This window comes from Balaenoptera physalus, assembly GCF_965194825.1.
Source record: "Balaenoptera physalus genome assembly, chromosome: 7".
Classification (NCBI taxonomy): domain Eukaryota; kingdom Metazoa; phylum Chordata; class Mammalia; order Artiodactyla; family Balaenopteridae; genus Balaenoptera; species Balaenoptera physalus.
The window spans coordinates 120,541,094-120,565,164 of record NC_138886.1 but is presented as its reverse complement, the minus strand read 5'-3'; the positions used below and the strand labels follow the sequence as shown (position 1 = coordinate 120,565,164).

General features: G+C 50.4%; 1 protein-coding gene across 2 annotated transcripts in view; it reads right to left on the bottom strand.

The window, feature by feature from the left end:
- The window catches only part of MFAP3L (microfibril associated protein 3 like), a 44,073-nt gene extending 20,063 nt beyond the window's left edge, over positions 1 to 24,010 (bottom strand). The window contains exons 1-2 of one of the 2 annotated variants that reach the window (XM_082468995.1): positions 23,887 to 24,010; positions 4,244 to 4,668 (exon numbers count right to left, since the gene is read on the bottom strand). In XM_082468995.1, the coding sequence (XP_082325121.1) occupies positions 4,244 to 4,535 (292 nt within the window). In that variant the 5' untranslated portion in view covers positions 4,536 to 4,668; positions 23,887 to 24,010. Of the gene's footprint in view, positions 1 to 4,243; positions 4,669 to 23,427; positions 23,650 to 23,886 lie in introns of those variants that run through there. The other variant, XM_082468994.1, reaches the window with a different exon arrangement.
- Positions 24,011 to 24,071: the final 61 nt, after the last annotated feature.

The window sequence follows — 24,071 nt, the reverse complement described above, 5'->3', positions numbered from 1 at the left end:
TGTAAATTTAGTGCTGTGGGCGCTGACCCCCTCCTGGATATGTTGCAGGGGGTGATACGCTCTGGCCTCAAGACGTGGCTGGCACAGTTTGTTGAGGCCCCCTGGCAGAAGGAGTTGAAAGCATCTCACGGGCTACTAAAAACATTTGCAAAGCAGAGGATAAAAACACAAGAGCCGTGTAAACTAAAGCAAAATTTATAACAATGAATTCCACAAAGGTCAAGTAGCTGTGAGACAACTGTGAACTTTGTACAGTTCAGCTCAGCTTACTTACGCTGTGCATGTTTATTTTCAGAGATAATTCTTAGTTATTTTTGGTGGCAGAATACTACAGGGGAATGGAAAACAAATCCACAGGAAAGTCTAAAACCTCACCTGAAGGAAGAATTTCCAAGTTAATCGCTAACGAACCAGGCATGTTTACAAAGGCCTATGCCTTTTCCAAAGCTGACTTTTTTTTTTTTTTTTTAATTTTTATTGGAGTCTAGTTGCTTTACAATGTTGTGTTAGTTTCTGCTGTACAGGAAAGTGAATCAGCTATACGTATACATACATACATCCCCTTTTTTAGATTTCCTTCCCATTTAGGTCACCACAGAGCACTGAGTAGAGTTCCCTGTGCTAAACAGTAGATTTTCATTAGTTATCTATTTTATACATAGTAGTGTGTATATGTCCATTCCAATCTCCCAATTCATCCTACCCTCCCCTCTCCCCTTGGTAACCATAAGTTTGCCCTCTACATCTGGGTCCCTATTTCTGTAAAGCTGACTTTCTTGAAATGCTTCTTATTTATTCATCTGATAAAGGTGCCAATGTGCATTTCAATGGTTTAAAGTCAGAGTATGAAGCCACAGCAAAAATACACCGGATAATTGGTACCTGAAATAACAGGGAACCACTTTCTGGCACCTATATACTCCTAGTTACCTCTTGCAAAAGGAAAATTAAAAACAGGACATTTTGTGGCCATTTGTGGTTCCTCGTGTTATTGGACTTGTGGGTTATTTCTGTAACATGGTTGGTGGCCCACCCTGAACGTGTCCTTTGGTGAACTCCAAAAAAAGTCTTCCTCCAGAAATAGCTCACACATTGGCCTCTCCTGACCTGTGGGAATGAAGTGACAACACGAGGGACACAAAGCGTAGCAGCCGCCGCTCCTGCCAGCGACAGGAAATAGCCCGTCCCTTCTAGGACGCGCGGGGCTGGCGCCAGGAACAGCCGTCTCACTTTCTCAGCACCCACAAGAAACGGAACTCCTCCTGGAACCGCAAAGCACACGTGGTGGGCAACTCGCCAGACGGCTCTGAACACACCTGGGTGTGTGGACGCCTCGTACGCAGGTCATGGTGGGGTCCTAACCCTGCTTCTTTGTGACGGTGACGGGGCTGGTGCAGGGACCATCCAGCCTCTCATCCACTCCGTCTGGTCAGAGGCTTTCACCACCCCTCGCCTGCCAACACCTGGAGGATGAGGAGGTGCTGGTGGGCACGGTGGGCACCACGCACCTGCTTCTCATCTGGATCGGTGAGCACCAAGGCCACCAAACCCTCACACTCACTGGAAGGATCAGAAACAAGGTGTGCAACGTGGTACAAGGGCTTAGTCAACGCAAGTGGTTGCTCATGGGAATTAGACTCATTTTGTTTGGTTTCAGCAGTGGTCTACCGTGTACATAGGTAACATTCCAGGGTAACATTCCAGGAGCACCATTTTCCATGCTGTATCCATTACCTCCTTGTTGAGTTATTAACACTGCTGCATTTAAACTCCTAGCCAATCAGCCCAGAAACTGAAATCTACATCCTGGTTAGCACAGGGCACCTTCTGTCAGAAATGGAGACTTAGAGACCATGGGTCCTCAAGTGGCACCACCATGCGCGTATTTTACAATGAGGATAAATGTTCTGCCGTTTCCTCTGCCTTGCCTGGTTGTTCTGAATGTTGCCCCGTGTTACTTGTGTCCTGAAATGACTGTTACTATGCACGGTAACTACCAAAGTTGAGCTGGAACATCAAGTGCCAGGATCACGAGTTCTTTTAAAAACTCCACAGTGTGTCTTCCTTCCGAGGTTTTAGAACAGCCAACTGATTTCTCGGCACGGCCACTGGCTACAAACACGACCAGAGGGTTTTGATGCCCCACCTTGCGCCCAGGCTCTGTCTCCGAGGCACTGGTGGCCGCTCCTTCCTCTCCCAGCGCCCGTGGACAGAAGAGAAGTGAGCTCAGGGGACCCCGGCTCCACCAACCTCCCAATGAGAGAAACGACATACAGGGGCCACTTGCCAAGACTGGACCCACACCGTCAAGACTTCGCACAATCTCCCTGGCGGGGCCGCTACGACTCCAAGGCAGCCCTCACAAAGCCACGGCTGAGGTCCAGGCCCCAGCCCCACTCTGTTCCCACGCTTCCCTCCTCTCCTGGATACAGGGCTCAGAGCCCCACCCTGGCTCTTTATACCCGGGACCACCTCTGCTCCGGGCCCACGGGAGCCGCAGGCTTGGTCTGCAGTCCCTGGTCCCCCGAGAATCCTCCCCGAGGCCCAGCCCAGCAGAAAGACCCCGTGGGGTCCAGGGACCTGTGTGTGCACACGTTGCCATGGTTACCGCCCTTGTGCAGGTGACGTCACTTCCTCCTGACCTGCAGCAGGAGGAAGGGGCCGCGCCGTCCCATCTGCCCACTGTCAGCACGGAAGGTCCGGTCACAGCCACTTAATGACCACAGGACCAGGGAAAAGTCCCGTAAAAGAGGGGTTCGGACTGCACTGTCTCCAGGGTCCCTTCCAATGGGAAAGTTCTGCGGTCCCATCGTTTTACTTGGTGGGGAGGGAGTTCCCCTCTACCAGGTGAAGCATGCAAACACACACATGGTGTTTTCGTGACCATGATACTTTCACTAGAGGGGAGAAGCTGCAGGACGCTGCCTGGCCTTGAACGGCCGTGTAAAGGGCAGCACAGGCAGTGAATGTCGGGGCACGACTGGGAGAAGCCTGGACTTGTCAGACACCCCATCACCTGGCACCTAAGGAGACAGAGTGTTAGCCTCTGGTCTTTTTTTTTTTTTTTAAGATTTTTTTGATGTGGACCATTTTTAAAGTCTTTATTGAACTTGTTACAATGTTGCTTCTGCTCTGTGTTTTTACTTTTTGGCCGCACAGGATGTGGGATCTTAGCTCCCCGACCAGGGATCGAACCCTCACCCCCTGCATTGGAAGGTGAAGTCTTAATCACTGGACCGCCAGGGAAGTCCCAGCCTCTGTTCTTTTTCAGAGCGATTAAGATAAAATGAGGAAAATAGATTAGCAATGCAGGCCTTCCTGGGGCAGAGACTCTTCTGGGGGTTAGAGGGCTGTGGGCTGGGAGGTACACGAGGGAAAGGGCGGCAGAAACGGAGCAGCTGCTAAGTCAGATCCGTGGTCATTTCACTCTCACCCCCACCCGCCAGGTCATCACCAGAGATGCTCAGAAAGTACCTCCCGGGCCTTCAGGTCAATCAGTCAGGCTTGGTTCTCACACCTGAGATAGGAAGCATGTAGACTCCTGAGGACCAACGGTGCCCCCTCCGGCCTCAGTCCTTCCTGACGTGAGCTGGTACGTGGGAAGGGGATTTGCACCTTTTGGCCAGAAACTCATTCATGAGAAGCCAAGCACTCCCCCTATGCCACGGGTTATTTCTCCCCCTCTGGCCAACAGTCTAGAAACTTCAGCCAGGTCCCCGGGAGCACACATGACCTCTGGCTGCTGGTGAGAAGCTGCACAGAGACCGCTCTCAAAAGACGTGGCCTTTAAACCCACAGTCCACGAATTAAACTGACCTTTAATGATAGACAACTGCTATGTTCCTTGAAACAAATTAAAACTCCCATATAAACAGAACATATGCTTAAGGAAAATCCACTTTACATCCACCCCTACAATATTCTGTACGCATTATATTGCAACATTCCAAGAGGCCTTTTAAAAGACTCAAACATACATACAATATTTTCGTTACTGTAATACTTTCATTAGAGGGGAGAAGCTGTTTGAGTTTTGTCTTCTGAGTCAAGAGTGAAAGAATGAATTCATTACTGCTTTGAATCCTTAAGGATATCCACTTCTTGGATATCTCTCTCTTGCCTTAGAAAAACAAGACAAAAGGAGATGCTGAAATGATCTGCATAAGAACAACGGACATTGAGGGTGCCGGCCCCCAAGGCCCTCCCCGTATTTTCTGACACGGGACACAACTGGACAGCCTACCTGCCCCTCGGTTCTCGGTGTCCTCATGCAGCAGCTTGCCCACGGAGTTATACCACTTGAGCTGGGGCTCAGGGAGGCCATAAACACTACAGTTGATCAAGGCACTGTTCCCTTCCTTGACGATGATATGGTCGGTTCTGGCAATGACCACAGGCACTGAGCCCACGACCATGTCAGTGCCATTTAAAGTGCTGTTGGCCACACTCTTAGCCGTCGCCAGAGTGGACACTAGGATTAACAAGGGCACAGAAGGCAGAAAGCACCCAGGCAGAGGGCGCGCCACTCCGTCCATCTTCTTCGCTTGCTCTGTAAGGCAACAGAGCCGGTCGGCCAGGGGAGTCTTCTAGAAGAAAACACCCTGCTCACAGCAGGCCAAGGGCCAAACCCGGCCTGGGTCCATGGAGTTGGCTGTGGATTAAGAACCTCTGTAAAGAAAAAAAACGAACAAAAAAAAACATGTAAATGTTAGCGCCCATACTTTAAAAGGATTATTTATAAAATGTTAGAAACCCTGCTAAAGTACACATCTGTGTAATTTTTAAATAGCACACAAATTCAGAAGATGTTCCAAATATTCATGGAAATCGTGATGATACACGTCTGTTATTTTTGCTACTGAAACATATGACTCTTAGCAAGAACACGTTAACTTTGTACCACACGACTTCATGGGGCTCAAAAGCTGACCCCTGCTTCTTTCATCCCGCACCTCGAGGCCTCCTCCCATCCCTCACCTGTCCCCGTCGTGGACCCCGGTGGTGCACCTGGGCCCTCCTAACCTCTCTCTGTTGGCCGAAATGAATTCCAGCTCCTGCAGTGTGCACCTGGGCTCTGCCACATCGGAAGGGCCCCCCCGAACCAGTGCGGTGTCCCCCTTACCCCCACCAGGACACCCCCTTCCCCTTTCAGGCAACTGCCCCGGCTCCTGGAGCTTCCGGGGGACCCTCACCACCCGCCCTCATCACTCAATGAATGCCTTGCTTTCCATCTTCACCTGCCTCCCTGGATGCAGGGGGTGACATGACAGGTGGCTGCACTTCTTCACCCAAGGATCTAACCTTCACCTACACCTCTACTCTCCATTTCATCCACTAATCACACAGCCACACCCTGGACCCTTCTTCTCTCCAAATTCTGAATTCTGGAGTTCCAGGTCATTCTGAAGTTCTCAATACCCGTCTTTCCCTGCACCCCACCTTCTCAGTCCCCTCACTGGGTTTCCTGGCCGTCCTACTCTCCTCAGGTCCTCCCTCCCACCCAGCTGGCTCGCTTCCTTTCTGCCCCCACCTGCACCTGGGCACATGGACTGCGCCCCCCACACCCTCAGCCCTCACCCTCCCGCCACAATCCCTCTGCCAGCGCCCAGCCGCGATCCACCCATCGCTTGTCGTTCCAGCTCCTACTCCCCGGAGGCCGGAGCAGGACTGGGAGGGCATCCTACACCCATGACGTGACCGCAAAAATAAGGGGACAGTCGCCAGCCCCAGCCAGGCCCTCTGTGACAGCTGGCAATCCAGGAGAACTTCACTGAGGAGGTGGCCCCGGAGCTGAGGGCTCTTTGGGAATCAACCATACCTAGACCCCAGAGAAGAGCATTCCCAGAAGAGCCAACAACCAAAGGAAACAGGGCGCTATGAGATGGGCCCAGATCACCTAGGGCTTTGGAGGACAGAGTAAGGAATCTGGATTTTAGCTGACATTCACTGAAAAATGTTAAGCAGGGGAGGGACAGGATATGATTTGTCTTTTTGAAGATCAACTTTACTGTGGCGTAATTTACAAATTAAAAAAGTGCCCATTTTACGTATTCATTTTAATAGGCTTTGACAGATTTATACACTCACAAAACCACCACAATAAACAATACATAGAATGTTTCCATCACGACCAAAAGTTCCCTTGTGTCCCTTCCCAGTTTTAGTTTTGCCATGGACCCATTCCAGTTGCTTTTGTGTACGGCGTGAGGGAGGGACCGAGGTTCATTTCTTCCCCACACGGACATCCAGCCCTTTCTGCACCACCTGTAGAAAAGACCATCCTTTCTCAGTGGATTGTGTCTCAAACACAATGAGTCTATTTCTAAACTCTTCCTTCTGTTCCACTAGCGCCAATGCCTGCCCCGAGGCCCATGTCAGCCTGACCGTACTGTCTGCCTCATCTTTCTTGGTATCTACAGAGTCTGAAATTGTCCCTGACACTTTACATGCCCAACAGATTGCTGAACGAATGAATCTGTCTGCAAAAGCAGAAAGCAGAAATTATCACTCCAATCGTGTGGACGGTAACACTGAAGAGGTACTAGGCGTGATAAAGCAGCCTCGGACCACAGACTTCTTCAGTCGGAAAGACACGCGTTTTCTTAGAGCTACAGCCTTCCACACATACACCCCACGGGGCCGGGTGCCTTCCTGCCCAGGGCGGCCCACACGCGACTTCCCAGTAGGAATCGTAGGGCCGAAGAGCGTGACAGACACCCTGCCGTGACTCTGTCAATGGTTTTCTATACTTGGGCTCATCTTGTGATTTCCTTTTAGCAGGAAAGCTGACCTGCTCCATACAGAACGCTTAAGAGCATGGCCTCAGGTTTGAGAGCGACTGGGGTCCCACCTGGATCCAACCACCCTGACGGCCTGGGTGTTTCCGGCCCAGGCCTTACCGAGTAAGGACTGTTACAAGGATTCATGATCAAATATACATCAAGCATGCATTGCTCAGCTTGAAAATAAAAGTTACTAATGCAGCATATAAAGCATCCTTTACTGAAATTACGCTTCTCGAGTTCATTCTTCTTTCAGGTTGTTATCACACCTTGTTTTTGGTTTTGTTGAATACATTATGACTACCATCCCACCACCAGAAGTCATGACAAATGGTTTCCGGCGCTGGGTCCTTTGGTGGGACTCAGGTCTGAGAAGCATGAGTGCCACGGGCAGCGAGCGCCTGGGGACACTCCCTGCCTGGCACGAGGCCAGGGCAGACGCAGACCAAGGACCTCAGGGAGGATCAGAAACAAGTCGGCGAGGGAGACAGGTTCTCATAAATATGTGCAGTAAACACACTGTGACCTTTACCCCCACAACTAGGGACAATGCAGCAAATGGGAGATCACAATGGGTTTTAAGGTGCGTAAATCAGAGCTGCTTTCAAACAAAGGCTGGCCACATGGTTTGTACTTCCCAACACACTGCGCCAGCCAGGACAAAGGGAAGGGGAGACGGCTGTTCTGTCCTCTTTTAATCACGTCAGTGGGTGCTCTGGGCCGGGCACACGGCGACCGCTCTGCAAGGGCTCGAGCTCGCTAGGAGGCCTGACCAGGTAGGGGGAGAGGCTCCCCTCTGCTGCAGGCACGCTGGTGAGCTGACTCATCCCTCCCCTCCCTTCCCGTCTGAAAAGTCACTGAGGCGCTTCGAAAACAGAGTGCGTCACCTATGCGCTGTTGGGAAGCCAAGCGTTTGTACTCTACAACTCTCTGTGAACACTCATTTTTGAAAAGAAAGCATTTAATGCACACTAACGAATTAACAGGTTTCGGTAAGAATTCACCATCTCTCATGCCATGCCCTTTCAGTTCAGATTTTCAAAAAAGTATTTATCATGTGTTGGGCACACCGCCAGGGGCTTGGGGGCGGCAGGGGGCGTTGGGTGCGCTACGAACTCAACAAGCCACAGGCCGTGTCCGCTTACAATCCCCTGTGGAGGGAGACAGGTAAATTCAATGTGCTGTGCAGGTGCTGGGAGACTGGGGGTGGCTGGCGGGTGACACTGGGAGTGGCTGTTTGCCGCTGGCCTCCCCTGCAGCATCCAGGGCCACCCCAGCTCCCCTCCCCACCTCCAGGAGTCCCACTGCTCACCCATCCCAGTCCTAATCATCCCAGGGCAGATGCAGCTTGTGCCAGCCTCCTGACACCCCTCCCACCCAGGCCCTTGCCTTTTCTCAGTTCTGAGTAACAAGGAGAATGCGTGGAGGGCAGGAACTCGGTGCAGTTCTGCAGAGTTCCCTCCACCTCGGCCGCCCATGGTCCTGCTTCCCTCCACACCTGCCCTGTGGCCACACCGGGGTGGGATCCACCGGCACCTGCTCAAGAGGAGGGAGGTGCCAGAAGAACACAAAGACATCGCATCCCTCTGGATGCTGGGGAAACGTTCCACAAACGTACTTTGTTCAGCTTGTCGGATTCTGCAGACAGCATCGTGACAAGTTCAGTTGATAACACTGTCACGCTGGGAAAGACATTTCAGCCACTGTAGAATTAACCACGAGGACTGTAATCCGGCAGTTTAAAACGCAGTCCTTCAAAATACAACAACGAAGGCCACAGATTCCCAAACCGGGGCTTAGAGACAGACACAATGGACAAATTGTTAAGGTTCACATGTTTGCTCAGGGCCTTTGGGAAAACGCTCACAGAATACTTGACTTTTTTTTTTTTTTAATGAATGAAACAAAAGAGAAAACGCTTAGCAAATATCCAATGTCCTTTCTTTAACTTGACCCCTTTCTTACTTTCCAACAATTGCATCTTATCTAAAAGCATTTTAATAAAATGCTTTGTGGAGGCTTATTTGCTATCTCTGCACCTATAATAAAACATGACTATTGACCATGAATTTCTGGAGTTGGAAGGAAAAGGGCCTCTTGTTTCAGGGTGTTTTGAACTACATGAATGTACAGGATTGTTTTTTCTTGGCAGTGTTCATGCTGGCATTTCCCCATCAACTGTGATGAATAATTTTATACTTCACAGAACGGGGTTTTGTCACAAAAATATACGAAGAGTTATCACCATTTTTCATTTGTGCATAAACGACGTGACGGGCACAGAGGCCACCTTTTAGATAGGACACAATGTTGATAGGTCCCTACTCATCAGGCGAGGTGGGAAATCTCAACTTCCGGTGGAATGGACAAGGCCTGACGTGCTCACTACATCGTAGGTGCTAATGTTCAAAACCGGTAGCCAGCTGCGGCCACCCTAGTTACAGATATCTTTCTGCAACTTCCTTTCCCATGTGTCATAATCAATGAAAAATACCTATGCTAACCTGTTTTACAAACATGGTTTAAAAAAGATTTTCTGGGCTTCCCTGGTGGCGCAGTGGTTGAGAATCTGCCTGCCAATGCAGGGGACACGGGTTCGAGCCCTGGTCTGGGAAGATCCCACATGCCGTGGAGCAGCTGGGCCCGTGAGCCACAACTACTGAGCCTGCGCGTCTGGAGCCTGTGCTCCGCAACGAGAGGCCGCGATAGTGAGTGGCCCGTGCACCGCGGTGAAGAGTGGCACCCGCTTGCCGCAACTAGAGAAAGCCCTCGCACAGAAACGAAGACCCAACACAGCAATAAATAAATAAATAAAATTAAAAAAGATTTTCTTTTGCAATTTTAAAGAAAAATGACAAAATTCTACCAGCCCATTCTTTCTCCCCTAACTTGAGTTTTTAGGTAGTTAAGGTGATGTCTGAACATGGGCTACAGGAATCCAAAGTCAAAGATGAAGAGCTCTGTGGAACAAGCACGTTCCTGCCACGGCGAGTGTAGCCCAGCATCACATCATTTAAGCTCTAAATCAGCTAAGTTCTATCTCAATGTCCAAAGTCACGCTACAGAAAGAGGTTCATGTGGTCCTTCTTTCTTCCCGACATGTGTCCTAGAATCCGTCTGTGCAGGGAATCCTGATGTCTCTAACCACACAAAGGTAACTCCTGACTCAGATGGTGATCGTTGCATGAAAGGATGAAGAGCATCCTGTTTAGGTGACTTTCAGAAGCACCCAGCATCACTCCAAATCACTACACTTTAACTGAGAAGATTCTCCGTGCGAGGCACAGTGCCGGGGTGTGGAGCACACAGGGAAGACACGGTCCTTACCCCTGTCACCCAAGAGTCGAGGAGGAGGACAAAGTAAATCAATAATTACAGGGCAGTGTGGCAACTGCCCCATCAGAGAGGGGTCAAGGATCCACATGGTACAGGACAGGAGACCCAAGTGGTAGAGGGTCCAGGAAGGACTTGCTTACAAGAAGTGACCCTGCGGTTTAATTACAAAGGGGTTCACCAAGGGGGCCAGGGGCCAGAAGCTGACCCTATAAGAGGAAACGGTGATTAGAGAGGACCCAACACGCTCGGGGAGAGGTATGCATTAGGCATCACTGGTGACGTGCACAAGACGGGGGGCTGGAAAGGCAGAGTGCCCGGATAACAAGGGGGGGGGCCCTGTAACACCAAGGATGGGGCGCGCCCACAGGTAACGGGGGGAGTGACCCCCAGACAAGGCCGGCAAGCTCACTGAACAATTCAGAAGGAGCTAGAACAAAAGGCCTCATTCCTACTTTATCAACTACACTGATGTTCAGGCCTCTATTTTTCTGATACACAAAAGGCACCTACTTTTCAAAAACGGATCTGTGTTAAATCACTGTTTTTCAAGCCTAACAATGAATGACAGGCCCAGAGACGCCATCTGTGTAATACGCTATTTGTTATGGGTGCATCGTATGAAGAAACCCTTCTCGGATCTTCATCACATTGTTTCCACAGGGTACGTTTTTCTGGTTAAAAGTAAGAATCATATAAAATAGAGCTCTCATACATATGATGGTTAGAAAAGGAGAAAGAGAAAAAGAAGAGTATTAAAGGCTTCCCTCTGCAGACAATGACTATCGTCAGGTGAGATACAAATGGTCCCAACGCATGGGTTTGTTCACAGAACAAGAGCAGTAGATCTGGAAGCACCTGGGTGTCTCTTCTCAGAGGCGTTTTTTTTTTTACACAAGATGAGAAAGGGAGACCACAGCAGGTAAGCAACTGCCTAGGGTCACACAATTTATTGGCTTCAAACCAGGATAAAACGTCACGCCCATGTCAGGCCTGATATCACACGAAAACCTCTCGGCTCCATAAAGGCGATTTTTCATTGTTCTAGCAGTTGAGACAGGCACAGAGGGCTATTCTAATCACAAGCGTATCTTTTAGAAGGGCTCATTGATGCTTTAGGGTGTATTTAGCGTCTTCTAATTGTCATTCTAAATGAATAGGCTAAAACACTTCTGGGCCCAATTAATGCAAATTCTTAATTGATCGGAGAGATACTTCCTCAGGAATCTGACGGTCCAGGGAATAAGCCAAACCTGGGAACTGAATACAGATGGGACACATACACTGGTGGATGGTGCCTTTGTGCTACCAAACCTGTTCCTGAAACACATCACGATGCAGATAAAAGGTGAGGATGCCCAGTAGTGGGATGGCTGGGTCGTATGGTAGTTCTATTTTTAGTTTTTTAAGGAACCTCCGTACTGTTCTCCATAGTGGCTGTATCAATTTACATTCCCACCAACAGTGCAAGAGGGTTTCCTTTTCTCCACACCATTACTGGGCGTATACCCTGAGAAAACCATAATTCGAAAAGAGTCATGTACCAAAATGTTCATTGCAGCTCTATTTACAATAGCCAGGACATGGAAGCAACCTAAGTGTCCATCATCGGATGAATGGATAAAGAAGATGTGGCACATATATACAATGGAATATTACTCAGCCATAAAAAGAAACGAAATTGAGTTATTTGTAGTGAGGTGGATGGAGTTAGAGTCTGTCATACAGAGTGAAGTAAGTCAGAAAGAGAAAAACAAATACAGTATGCTAACACATATATATGGAATCTAAGGGAAAAAAAAAAAGGTCATGAAGAACCTAGTGGTAAGACAGGAATAAAGACACAGACCTACTAGAGAATGGACTTGAGGATATGGGGAGGGGGAAGGGTAAGATGTGACAGTGTGAGAGAGTGGCATGGACATATATACACTACCAAACATAAAATAGGTAGCTACTGGGAAGCAGCCGCATAGCACAGGGAGATCAGCTCGGTGCTCTGTGACCACCTAGAGGGGTGGGATAGGGAGGGTGGGAGGGAGACGCAAGAGGGAAGAGATATGGGAACATATGTATGTGTATAACGGATTCACTTTGTGATAAAGCAGAAACTAACACACTATTGTAAAGCAATTATACTCCAATAAAGATGTTAAAAAAACAAAAAAAAAAGGTGAGGATGCTGTGTTGGCATTTTCTCTTCTCTTCCCTTTGCAACTCTGATGATCAGATCCTATACGGGACCTAACGCTGGTCCAGAAGCACCTGGAGCTGCTTGTCTTTCTCTGCCTGTCTCTACCACTAGATATTTTGTCCAGCATCTCCCACCACCACTTAAAAAAACCGGGTCCTTCCCAAACATCCTCCCTACTCTTTGGAACGTACCTATAGGGAGATACATATTTTCATCCTAGTGCAGTTAATTTCTCTTACTGGCTGACCTACAGCACAACTTCAGCCAACCTTCAATTCTCCTTGTTTTAATTTCATTGCAAGCCCGTTTCCCGAGACGCTCTTGATGTAGTTCATGCATAAGCTCCTCTGCTCAGAGTGAAGCCAGACAGGAGCTGGTGGGCATATGGGAGCCTGGACGCATCAACAGGCCAGCCTGGAAAAGTGGCCAGAGGATTCGACGTCTTGGGGCGATGTTTGATGGACACGCTGACCCCCGGCTGCCTGCCCGCAAGGCCAGCGTTCTGCCCGGACAGAGGGGTAATCCGCCCTCCCGGCCGACTGCCAAAATCAGAGACCAATATTCTTAACCTGCTTCCTAAATATGATGTTTACGCCCGAAGCGATGGCGAGTTTAGATTTCCTCGCGGATTCTGGCACACGCCATAAACACTTAAGGCCGTGGCAGTGAAAGCCCCTTTCTCAACCCCATCTGCCTGTACACAGACCACCTCCCAACTGCCAAGGGTGAGGCATTGTGTGGACTGAGGGGGGCCCTTTTCCAGAGAAGCCATCCCTAAGGGATGACTGATTATTTCTCCTCCGAATCCACCATCCTGTGACCACAACGAGCAGGGGTGTAGCTGAGCTGTGGAGGGAGGGAACAGGGAGGTGTCTGTGTCCAGACCAAGGTCCCCCTGCAGGGAACAGTCAGGGCAGAGCGCCAGGTTGCCAGCTGTCCGGGACTCGGTGGATGGCCAGGAAGTGGCCTGGGTACCACACAGCACGTGGGGACTTGTCCTTTGCCAGGGATGCACCTTCCTGAGTGTCCCCTCCATCCTGTACAACAGGGCGCGAGCTCCCGAAGCCTTTAGACCTCCATCCACACCCTCCAGATGCCTCACCTCAACATAGAGAGGAAGCAGCTCGGGTCCCTAGCGGCGCCTGTACGCGCAGGCGGGATGGGGTGGCTGGGGGCTGCGGGGAGGGACCCTCCTCCCGCGCGGCAGGGGCAGGGCTCTCCCTCGGCCCCACCCCCGGCGAGCTCAGCGCCACCACAGAGCCTCGCTGCTCGCGTGGATGGCGGTGAGGACCCGGGTGCCGTGGCCGCACCACCGACCGCCCCCTCTTCAGACCAAGGCCCACCACGGAGTTGGCCCCTGCTGTGCCGCTGCCCGGGCCCTGACAGCTCCACTTCGCTTGCTAATACCCGACAGAGAGGCCCTGCAACTGCTCTTGCGACCTGGAGGTATCACTGTTATCCTGGCGACGCTGTGACCGGACAAACTCTCTATAAATTCTATGTGAACTACAGAAAGGTGTGGTTGGTGCTCAGATACCTGCTGCCATACTGGGCACCAGGCGTTCATTACGTACTTTCGTAAATGTCTGGTAGCAGCCTGTGCATGGGGAGGCCTCAAGGAAAACACAGCAGGAACACTCTTTAGTTAGCACAATGCACACTTCCCAGGGCTCCTCACTGAAGGGTAAAAGCCGGAGGGCCGGGACTTCCCGGGTGGCGCAGTGGTTAAGAATCCGCCTGCCAATGCAGGGGACACGGGTTGGAGCCCTGGTCCGGGAAGATCCCACATGCCATGGAGCAACTAAGCCCGTGCGCCACAACTACTGAGCCTGTGCTCTAGAGCCCGCCAGCCACAACTACTGAGCCCGTGCATCACAACTACTGAAGCCCGCGCGCCTAGAGCCCGGGCTCCACAAGAGAAGCCACCGCAATGAGAAGCCCGCGCACCACGATGAAGAGTAGCCCCCGCTCGCCGCAACTAGAGAAAGCCCGCACGCAGCAACAAAGACCCAACGCAGCCAAAAATAAACAAATAAATTTATAAAAAGAAAAAAACAAAGCCAGAGGGCCTTCCCATGGCCACTACAATATCTGCTCACTGGCTGCCTCCCAGACTCAATTTCTGACCTTTTTTGCCCCTCTCGCTCCCCGCCAGCCACTCGGGCTCCGCTAACCCCGGGAGACGCCAGGCTCGCGGGAAGCCGCCCGCGCCGTTCCGTCCTCTGGTCCGAGCCCCTGGGACGCCGGCAAGGCTCCTGCACAGCCCCGTTCGGACTCTCAGATGTCACCTCGTCAGCACCCTCCCCGCTGCGTGATGGGACTCGTGTGCTCCCCCCTCCCTCTCCCCGGGGGCTGGGCTTCTGTCCCTGCCGAGGGCGGTTCGTGGTCACGTGGCTCGCCGCCCCCCTCAGGGCAAGCACCTGGCTACCCACCGGGTGAGCTTAAACCGCTCCGGGCCCTTTCCTTTAAACAGCTGACTAACTCACTGGGCATCCACACTGGCCCTGCTTTCCTCCAAATTCCACCCATTTCTTAGGAATTCTAGGTAACTGTGTCCGTTCTTTACCACAAATCTAACTTTAAAACATAAACCAAGGTTTCCCCAGAGCTCAGTCTTCACAGCACATCCTTTCCTTGCAGGAGAGGTAGGTGCTCCCACGTGGACCTGGGAGCAGAGGCCCAGGACCTGGGCGGGGACCATGGGGGCCCCGGGATCCGCCGTCGGAGGACTCGGGCCTGCGAGGTGAGTGACGTTTACGGGACTCTCTTCTACACCTGAAATGTACATTCCTATGACTGCTGAACTGGAATTTATATTTCACAGCGTCAAAACCATCCCTCATTCCTTGTCTTGCCGGTGTCTATTAAGGCCATTCAGAGTCACCGCAGAGGAACTGGATCACCCAGGGTTTCTTCTTTCATCAGGATAAAATCTCATCTATTTGAGAAAATATGCTCAGTAACTGCAGAGAGTAGTTAAAATTCTTTTCTTTCTCCCTCCTTTACCAGCCCATTTTCACAAAGTGTGATTGTACGACCAACGTGTTTCCAAATCACACGAGTGTTCTCACTAGACTCTCTCTGAGAACTGGATGTCAGGAAAAACAGATCAGAAGAGATCCTGAATTCACACTCTGCTTGATTTCATTCTTATTAACAGCAAGAAGACAACATCCCTTATACTCACCTAGCATTTATGGTTTACAAGACACACCCGAGGACGTTACCCAGCCTCGCCTTGCCACGAGCCTATGACGTGGGGAAGGACCACGTAGATCTGTCTACAATGACAGCCGAAGAGGCAGAGGCCAAGCCGCCAACCTGGGCATGGAAGCCCCTCCAGGATCACATCACCCCAGGGCTCCTGTCGCCTGCCCACGGTGACCTGGGAGTGGACACCACAGCCCCGGCAAACTGGCTAAATGCCACTAACATCCAAACTGTCATAACTGTTATTTTAAAATGATAATTTAAAAATATTGTGATTATGTATTATTTAAAGAATTATTATTATTTTAAAATTTTGTGCATAGAGCAATACTCTTCAAAATTCAGTTGGACCGGAATAATCTTCTAGCTGAGTTCAATGCATATATCCTAAGGTCAATCCTCCCCCAAAGTTAAGTGGGTTTCACTGTGGCACTATGGAAAATTATCTTAACAGAAACACCAGAAGAAAGTTGAAAATGTGGATTCAGTGGTTTCCATGCAGAATCTCTGAAGAAAGCTTTGCTTTTCTCTCAGCTCTGACGGGAGAAGGCCTTGCTAGGCTGAGCACACTCTGGGTATTCTCAAGAATTTCTCAGTGGGGCAGATTCAGCTGAGTAATAAAAACAATCAGGACTCAATCATCCCAATTAAGCGGAACTCCAAGTATTTAAGAGACCACTATTATCACTTAGGTTCCAATTGCTGTGGGGCTTAAAAAAACTTTTAAGACCAGGTCTTTACCCTAAAGGTGCTTACAATCTTGGTGATACCTGTATACAAAATGATACATAATTAAGCACTACTGGGTACATACCACAGAAATTCAGAGGAGGGCCAGCTGGAAAGGTCAAAGAATGTTCACTGGGATTGGCCAAGCCTTGAAGGGTGAGTAAAGGAGACAGCACAGTTTCCCCAGCAGGAGTTAACGGCTTAGTTTAGCAAGTAGGGGTGGAAATAAGCAAGGTCTCCCAATTAAAAACGAAAATCTTCATTACAGCATGTTTCAGCAGGACCCATGCAGTGGATCTGCTGTGTGCGCTCATCTCAAGCATGCTGGCACATCAGGGCATTCCTCTAGAAGTTCTACTTAATAAGAGGGCCTCCAGGGCTTCTTAGGAGCCATGATAAAGAGGACTTTAGGACAGAGAGCCAAAGAAAGAAGAAAGGGAGACAGCCAAAATCTGGAGGAAGGGATGGATGCCCTACAAAGGCAGGAGGGAATCAAGTCCACTATAGGTCCTGGGGTCAGATGTACAGGGAGAAATGCCCAGCCCCCAGTAAGGTAAAGGACTGGTAATACTCAGATATTTTCTGGAAATTAATTTCAAGTTCCTCAGAAGTGTTTTAAAATGGAGAAAGCCACGTTACCTTTGGGGAGTCCAACAAGACCTAGACTCGCCCAGAGACCAAGTCATCTAGGGCTGTCCAAACCCTGAAGGACAAAACCCTTCCCTCCAGCACATCCAGTAACAGGGCAGCTCAGCCCAGCCACGGCTTCAGCATCGCAGCAGAAATCTACAAAATGAAACTAACAACAGCATCTGAGAAGCAAGCAGGCTCCACGGCCGCTGGAAGTTTAAGCCACCCCATGGCCATCCCGGGGCGTGAAGACCCAGGAGGAAGAACTGGGTGGGAGCCAAACATTAACGCAGTCAGTCTTCACTCCAATACCTTCTCCTGCCGAGGACCAGAGAAAGTGGGCTCTGCACCTTTAAGAAAGCACAGTGGCTGTACACCTACCTACCCCTTTGCAGGGGAGAAAGGGGTTAGCTGGCCAACTTGGGATGGTCCCCACTGCCACCAGTATCCCAGAGCTCTCGCTAGTTTCAAGAGGGTACAGAAAGGTACAGACGTGGGAACAGGCACATTCCGTCTTGTCTAGGAGACCTACTGCCTTAATGAATCCAGCCTGCCACCTCCAGCCCTGTCAATGGGTAACTACTCTGATTCACTGATTTTTTTTTTTTAAGGAGCAATCTCTTCCCTTACACTCTTCCTCGAGCCCTCAGCCAACTCAAATCCTCAATGGAAGGAAAGGGTTGGGATGATATCTAAATATCTGCTCAGCGAGCTTCTTCTTTCCCACTGATGACAAAGTCAACTTCAGCCCAGCTTCTAAAAGAGTTACCTTCTAAATCCAGAACTAGGAAGTCCACCCACACCGACTTCCTCTCAGTCTCATTGGCAAGCCCCAGAGGCTTCTGTCCAGAAGCTGGACAACCACCGGGGAATTAATCCCTTCTTTCTTTCTCCCAAGCCTGTCTCACAAAGTCTGTGCCCTGCGGCAATGCAGTTCCGTCTACAGCCCCGCGTACCAGGCCCGCGCGAGCGGGCTTTCCTGCTCCTCCAGCCTCTGGTCCCCCTGGTTAAGCACCTGAGGTAGAGTCAGTCTCTCTGTCCGCAGTCCCTCCAGAAGGTGTCGTCACACACCTGAGAGATGCTCCAACTACATGGGCGTTACGATGCCTGCTTTCCCTCCCTGCCCACATGGCTGCCACGTCCAGGTCTGTCCCTGGTTTAAGTGCTCCTCATCCCCTCTGACTAACATCACTCTGATGGACCCCATCCTGGCTGACCTGCCTCGAGTCCCGCCTGCCTGCAATCCACACACCATGTGGCTGCTGAAGTGGGCTGACTCTGAGAGATCTGATTCAGACGCATTCCAGGTCCTCATCCCGCCACCAGCGTACAACTGAAGTCCATGGCAGGACACACGTGATCCTTCATGCTCTGACTCCCGCCTGCCTCTGTAACCTCATCCCTGGAGCTCCCTTGGCACCTCTGCACCGTGCTTCCTTCCACATCCTCACACATCTGGCAAACCCCTACTCAGCCTTCAAGTTCAAAGCCAACCAGGACTGCCCAGGTAGCCCCAGACACTCCTTTTCTCACCAACCTTCACCCAGAACTTCATATTTTCACTGTAATCGTCTTTGTGCACATCCATCCCTCCGCTAGGTTATAAGCTCTCAGGTTATCAACATTTGCTGAATGAATCACAGAATGAATGAGAGAGGCTTATCTGAAGGTACAGATTTGGGGACATCGGCGTGTGGGTGACTGATGCAGTCATGAGGAAAAATAAATCACCCAGAAGGAACACAGTGGGCCACATAATGAGAGGACTAAGGTTAGAACCCAGGGAGGACAGACCCTCAGAGAACGAGGGGCCCGTATCCCAGAGCCCAAGGGAGAGGAGATTCAAGATAGATAGAACGGTTTACACTGAGCTTGTCCTGTACAGTGGAAAACAATAATTACTGCATCACTATATAAGGAAGTATCGGTAAAAATCTTACAAAGTTATGCAGACGGAAGCTAAACAATATAGATCCACAGTTTCATTTTCATTAAGATAAGTTTTCATCAAGTCTTACTATTGTTCCCAGGATCGGATTTTGCCAACACAGGGCTTCCTGCACCATGTTGTCTGAAAAATCTGTTCTCTCTTACTAATTTTTCTACATATAGTTTGGTTTCAACTTGGAGCCACTCCTGTAACACTAAGGTAGAAGATTTCTTCAGATGAGGTTTTCCAGACACATAGAGATGTCAATTCAACCAGACCATACGTTTTTATACGCTATTAAGCCCTTGTACGTAAAAGAGACTGAATAATATATTTGGAGAGAATGACTGAAATTCTTATATTTAAACCCATAGGTTAGGGCATCTGGTAGTGTAGCTGTTGCCCATCCCCTGGCAAATATGGAGCCCACAGCAAACACTGCTGATGGGTTGTCGGAATTTCCCAGCCAAGCCTGTACAAGCCCACGACATGGCAAGCAGCTCCTACCAACTGGTCAGAGTTGGCCCAGGTGGCGTGGCATCGTTCTCAAGGTAACTATGTTAAACCTGGCTTTCCCGCAGGTCCCTGCCCACATCTGGTCTGCACGGGTGTGTATTCAGCGGAGCAGCTGCCCTCTGTTAAGAGGGCAATGAACAGAAACAAAGTAGTCCAAATGTGACTCGCCCTTCTGCCTTACTTCCTACGTCCTTCCTGCATTACTAGTTGTGAACACAAGTCTTCTTAAGCTCTTAATTCCACACATGCATACTAATGTCATTTCAGATCAATGGAGAGAACTGAATTATATGACACGCTGGTTCCAGATTCCCATCTGCCACTGACCACCTCTAGTTACACACCCTTTGTCGAACTGCCCTGTGAAACCTGGGGTTTAGCTGTATACTGCTTTTTCAGGAAGATAAAACTGGCAGCGGTTTGTCCATCACATGCTCCTGTTTAAAAATCCTCAGTTGATTTCCCATCATTTATCTATAATAGGATGAAATCCAAACTCCTTTGCCCCGGCCCCTGATTCCATCACACCAAATCTTTCTTTGTATATGGTTGGATGACCTTTCTATGGCCCCTTTCTAAGGCACCAAGTCGTTTATTGACTTATACACACATTTGTTATCTTTCAGTTCTGCGGGTGAAAAGTTCCACATGGGTCAGGATGGGCTAATCAAGGAGGTGGCAGGCCTGTGCTCCTTCTGGAAGCTCAGGGGGCGGCAATCTGTGTCCTGGCCTTTACCAGCTTCCAGAGGCTGCCCCCGTTCCTTGGCCCCTTCATCTTCAAGGCTAGCAATGGCCAGCCAGTCTTCCTCACATGCATCTGACACTGACCTCTGCTTCCCTCGTGCGATTACATGGGGCCCACTGGATAATCCAGAATAATCTCTCCACCTCCAGATCCTCCATTTAACCACATCTGCACAGTCCCGAAGTGGACATCTTGGGTTGGGGGGGCATTACCCTAACTACAATCATGGTGGTGTGTCTGCCTGGACGTCCCTGGTAGAAGACTCCTATCCAATTCCTTAGGCTTCCTTAAGATCCTACGGAAATGTCAATATTTTCACGAGGCCCCTCCCCTTCCAACCCAAGACACGTCTCTGGCAGCACTGACTTTGTACTCCAGTTTATTTGTGCTCAAGCCTGTCTCTCTGACTAGATGGTGAATCACTGTGTCTTACTCATTTTTGCAGCCTTAGGGGCCTAACTATAAAAGACTGTGGGGAAGAAAAATGAATATTTTAATGAGTAAAGGCCTCAGCCAGAGGCAAGACCAGTAAACACACAAGACTTCTGAGTATAACTTAGAAACTAGTTCTGACAGCTCTTAACTGGTTCTTATCACATAATCAACCAAGCCCCTTAACCCTTTAACGATTCCAGGGAGGTCTTCCTGCAAACTTAAAATCAACCACTTGCTTCTAAGGCTGTTTCTGACTTTAAAGTGATTTGCCATAGATCACAGTGTTGTCAAGTGTCCTCCTGGGCTTGGCTAGAAAAGGGCGAGCCACATCCCAAATGTTTGGTTAGATGCTGAATTAGGGAAGTGACCTTATTTGCACTATTTCTGAATTCCAAGAAAATGATTCTCGTCTAACAAATCTGACTGCACTTTGTTGGGGGTTAAAAGCAACTTTGCCACAATATTTGTTTGATATTTCAGTATCTGGAAGTTCTTGCATCGAACAAAAAGTTCAAATTAAGCAAAGTTTAAATGGCCTCAAATCTTTAAATTGCAAGGCAAACAAGGAATTGAATAAATTTCGGTCTCGTGAATGGGCAAAGCTGTACTTTTAAAGGCAATAGTTTGCCAGGAATATCCAATGTGACTAATAGGACTATGCACTATAGAAACCTAAAGACATGGAATTGAAAGTAAAATCTATGTGCCCAGCAGTTGAGCTGCAAGAACCCAACAGTTAGGTACAAAAGAGGAGAGATTATCACCTGTTTCCGAATTTGAATACAAAGTCTACTCTGCTATTTTTTCTTCATTAGCAGTAATAAAACCTCTCTTCAACCTAACTCCTGTTGGTTTTGTTAGTTTCAGGTTAGCAGAATGTGGAGTTCCCAAAGCCAAGAGTGGTGTTTAAATGTGCCTTCTGTTAAATTTCATTGTCTTTCCTAACACTGATAAAATAGGTAGGATTTTCAGATCCACAAGGGGGGGCCTATGTATCTGATAAAACACTGATAAAATAGGTAGGATTTTCAGATCCACAAGGGGGGGGCCTATGTATCTGTATCAAACCTCACATTCACAAAGCAGAAACTCAGGCCTAGCTGCTTCCTCCAGGTCAGCAAAAAGCCAAGGGTGAGGGGAGATGGTCCGAACACCCACTGAGGAATGGAGCCTGAGAACACGGGCCCTGCCGTAACAGATAAGCTGTACATACCTGTAGTACACACGGCAGATTGTGAACTGGATGCATTTTTATAGAAAAGGGAAGCACAACTTCTCAGTATTTGTGTTGGGCTTTTTTCAAACTTCTAAATTCTTCTATAAATATATTAAGAAAAACATCTAGGGCAATGAACACCACCAACCAAACTCTTTGGCTAAAATGGAGGACTGCAGGCCTAAGAAAGTGTCATCATGTTGCCGCTCTGACTGTCTGGACACTTCACTCCTGTTATTACATCTCGGTCACCTACAGGCACGACACAGCCCCCACTTGGGGAAATGGTCTGGAGCATCTGGAATGAGAGCTGGAGCCATCTCAAGAAAGAACAAACATTAAAAGCTATTCACAACCCAGTGAAAAGCAAATGCACCTCAAAAGTCTAGGTCTATGAAGAACGCAAACCAGATGTTTTGTAATAACCTTAATATATAAAACAACTGAACCCACTAAGTGGTACTTACGGAAACTGGATTCAGAGTTAGAGCTTTAGTTAGAGGTGGAACTAGTTCCCACTAGGAAAAGGATTGTTTGCCTTGCTCCTAAAATCCAGTCATTCTAAGGGTGATAATGGTACTAAATGTTTTAAGAACCAACAGAAACGGTGGTGGGACCTACACATTTCGTTTTCCATAAAAGTAAAACGCCCAGTAGAATTACATTGTTCTAACTTAATCTCTTCCGAAAATAATTTTCTTGCATCTTGCATTTCATCTTGAACAATTTTACTATGTTCAGCATAGTAGCAACTGAGAAAAAAATGTTTCCTTTAGAAACAAGTGAGAAAACTTTACAAAAAAAAAAAAAAATTGCGCTTCTGCGACGCTCCGCTTCCAAGTTCTTAACATAAAGCCAAAATAACGCACAATATAGATGGCTACAGTAACCCAACTTTTCTGCAACAAGTATGCTTAAAAACATTGACCATTCAACCACAATACATTATTTTCTACAGTGTGAGCGGGTAATGGGCCCGCAAACATTTTTTTCTTTTTGGCTAGCTTGCTTTAAAAATCTTGCAACTTGCAAGCTCAAGTTTTTTGGAGGGGAAGGCCGGTTAATGGTCGAGCTTAAAATAAATCGGCTCTGCAATTACTTCGTTCTTTAAGCCGATGAAACACGTTTACCCATTCCACGCCATAAAGCAATTCGATGTCAACTTGCTATGGAGTCAAATGCGACAAACTCCGAGAGCTCCAGTGGAGGCGGCGGCTGGCGGAGCCCACAGATCCCCGCACCCCTGCGGCACCAGGACGCGCAGCCCGCGCTCAGGGCCTGCCGGGCCCGGGACAGTGCACCACCGCCACCCCCCGTCCCGGGGATACTGAGGCCCGGTGACCCGGGCGACCTGGAGTCGGCGAAGGCCCCGCCGCGGCTTGGCGCCCCCTTTCCCCAGAGGCCGGGAGGCTCCTGGGCAGCGCGCTGTGGACACCACGCTCCTATAGCCGTGGGAGGGCTATGGCACGAGCCTGGGACGCCGTGTCCCCGACCCGCCGCTCCCGGATCCCGCAGCATCCTGAGACCCAGGAGCCCGCCGCGGGGACCCGGGCGCCTCCCGGCGCGCAGCCCCGGCCGCGGGCCCCTCCAGCCCGAAAGCCCCAAAGTTGCGCGGCCGCGTTGCCGGCGGCGGCGACTCGGCCACCACGCGGTGCGGGCTCCCCGCCGCCCGCGCCCCGCGCCCCCGCCCGCCAGCGCCCGGCTAACCTGGATAACCTGACGCCGCCTCGCCACCCCAGCGGCCGCCGCGCGCCCCTAGCCATGGCCAGCCCGGGAGCCGCGCCGACGCCCGCAGCCTCCCGGCAGCCGCCTCTGCCCCCGCGCTGGCGGCGGCGCAGGATGCGGTCTGCGGGAGCGCGGAGCCTCCCGGAGCGCAGCGGGGCCGAGCGGCCGGTCGGAGCATGCCCAGTGCGAGCGGCGCCGCCGGGTCTTCGCGGCAGCGCGGCGGGGCGGGGCGGGGCAGCGGGCCGGCCCGCGGGGGAGGGGCCAGGACCGGGGGGCGGCCCCTCGGTCCCCGAGGCCCCGCGATGAGACCCCGCGCCCAGCTGTCTCCGGCCGGCGCCCGCCCCGTGCGGCTGTGCTGCAGCCTCGGCCGTCTCGGCGTGGGTCCCGGGTTCCCGCACGCGGGGCTCGGGACCCGCCCTGGGCCCGTGACCCCGGACCTACCCCGAGCAGGGTCCCCGTGCGGCCGCGGTGCCCGCCCCGGCAGCGCCCCCGCCGCGCGCGGAGCCGCAGGAGCGGGACGTCCACCGGCGGCTTCTGAGCGGCGGGCTTGGGATTCTAGTCTCCTCCTTTGTGACTATCTGGAGTTTCTAAGTTTTCTCTAGTGACCACTGTGGTGTTTTGTCAGT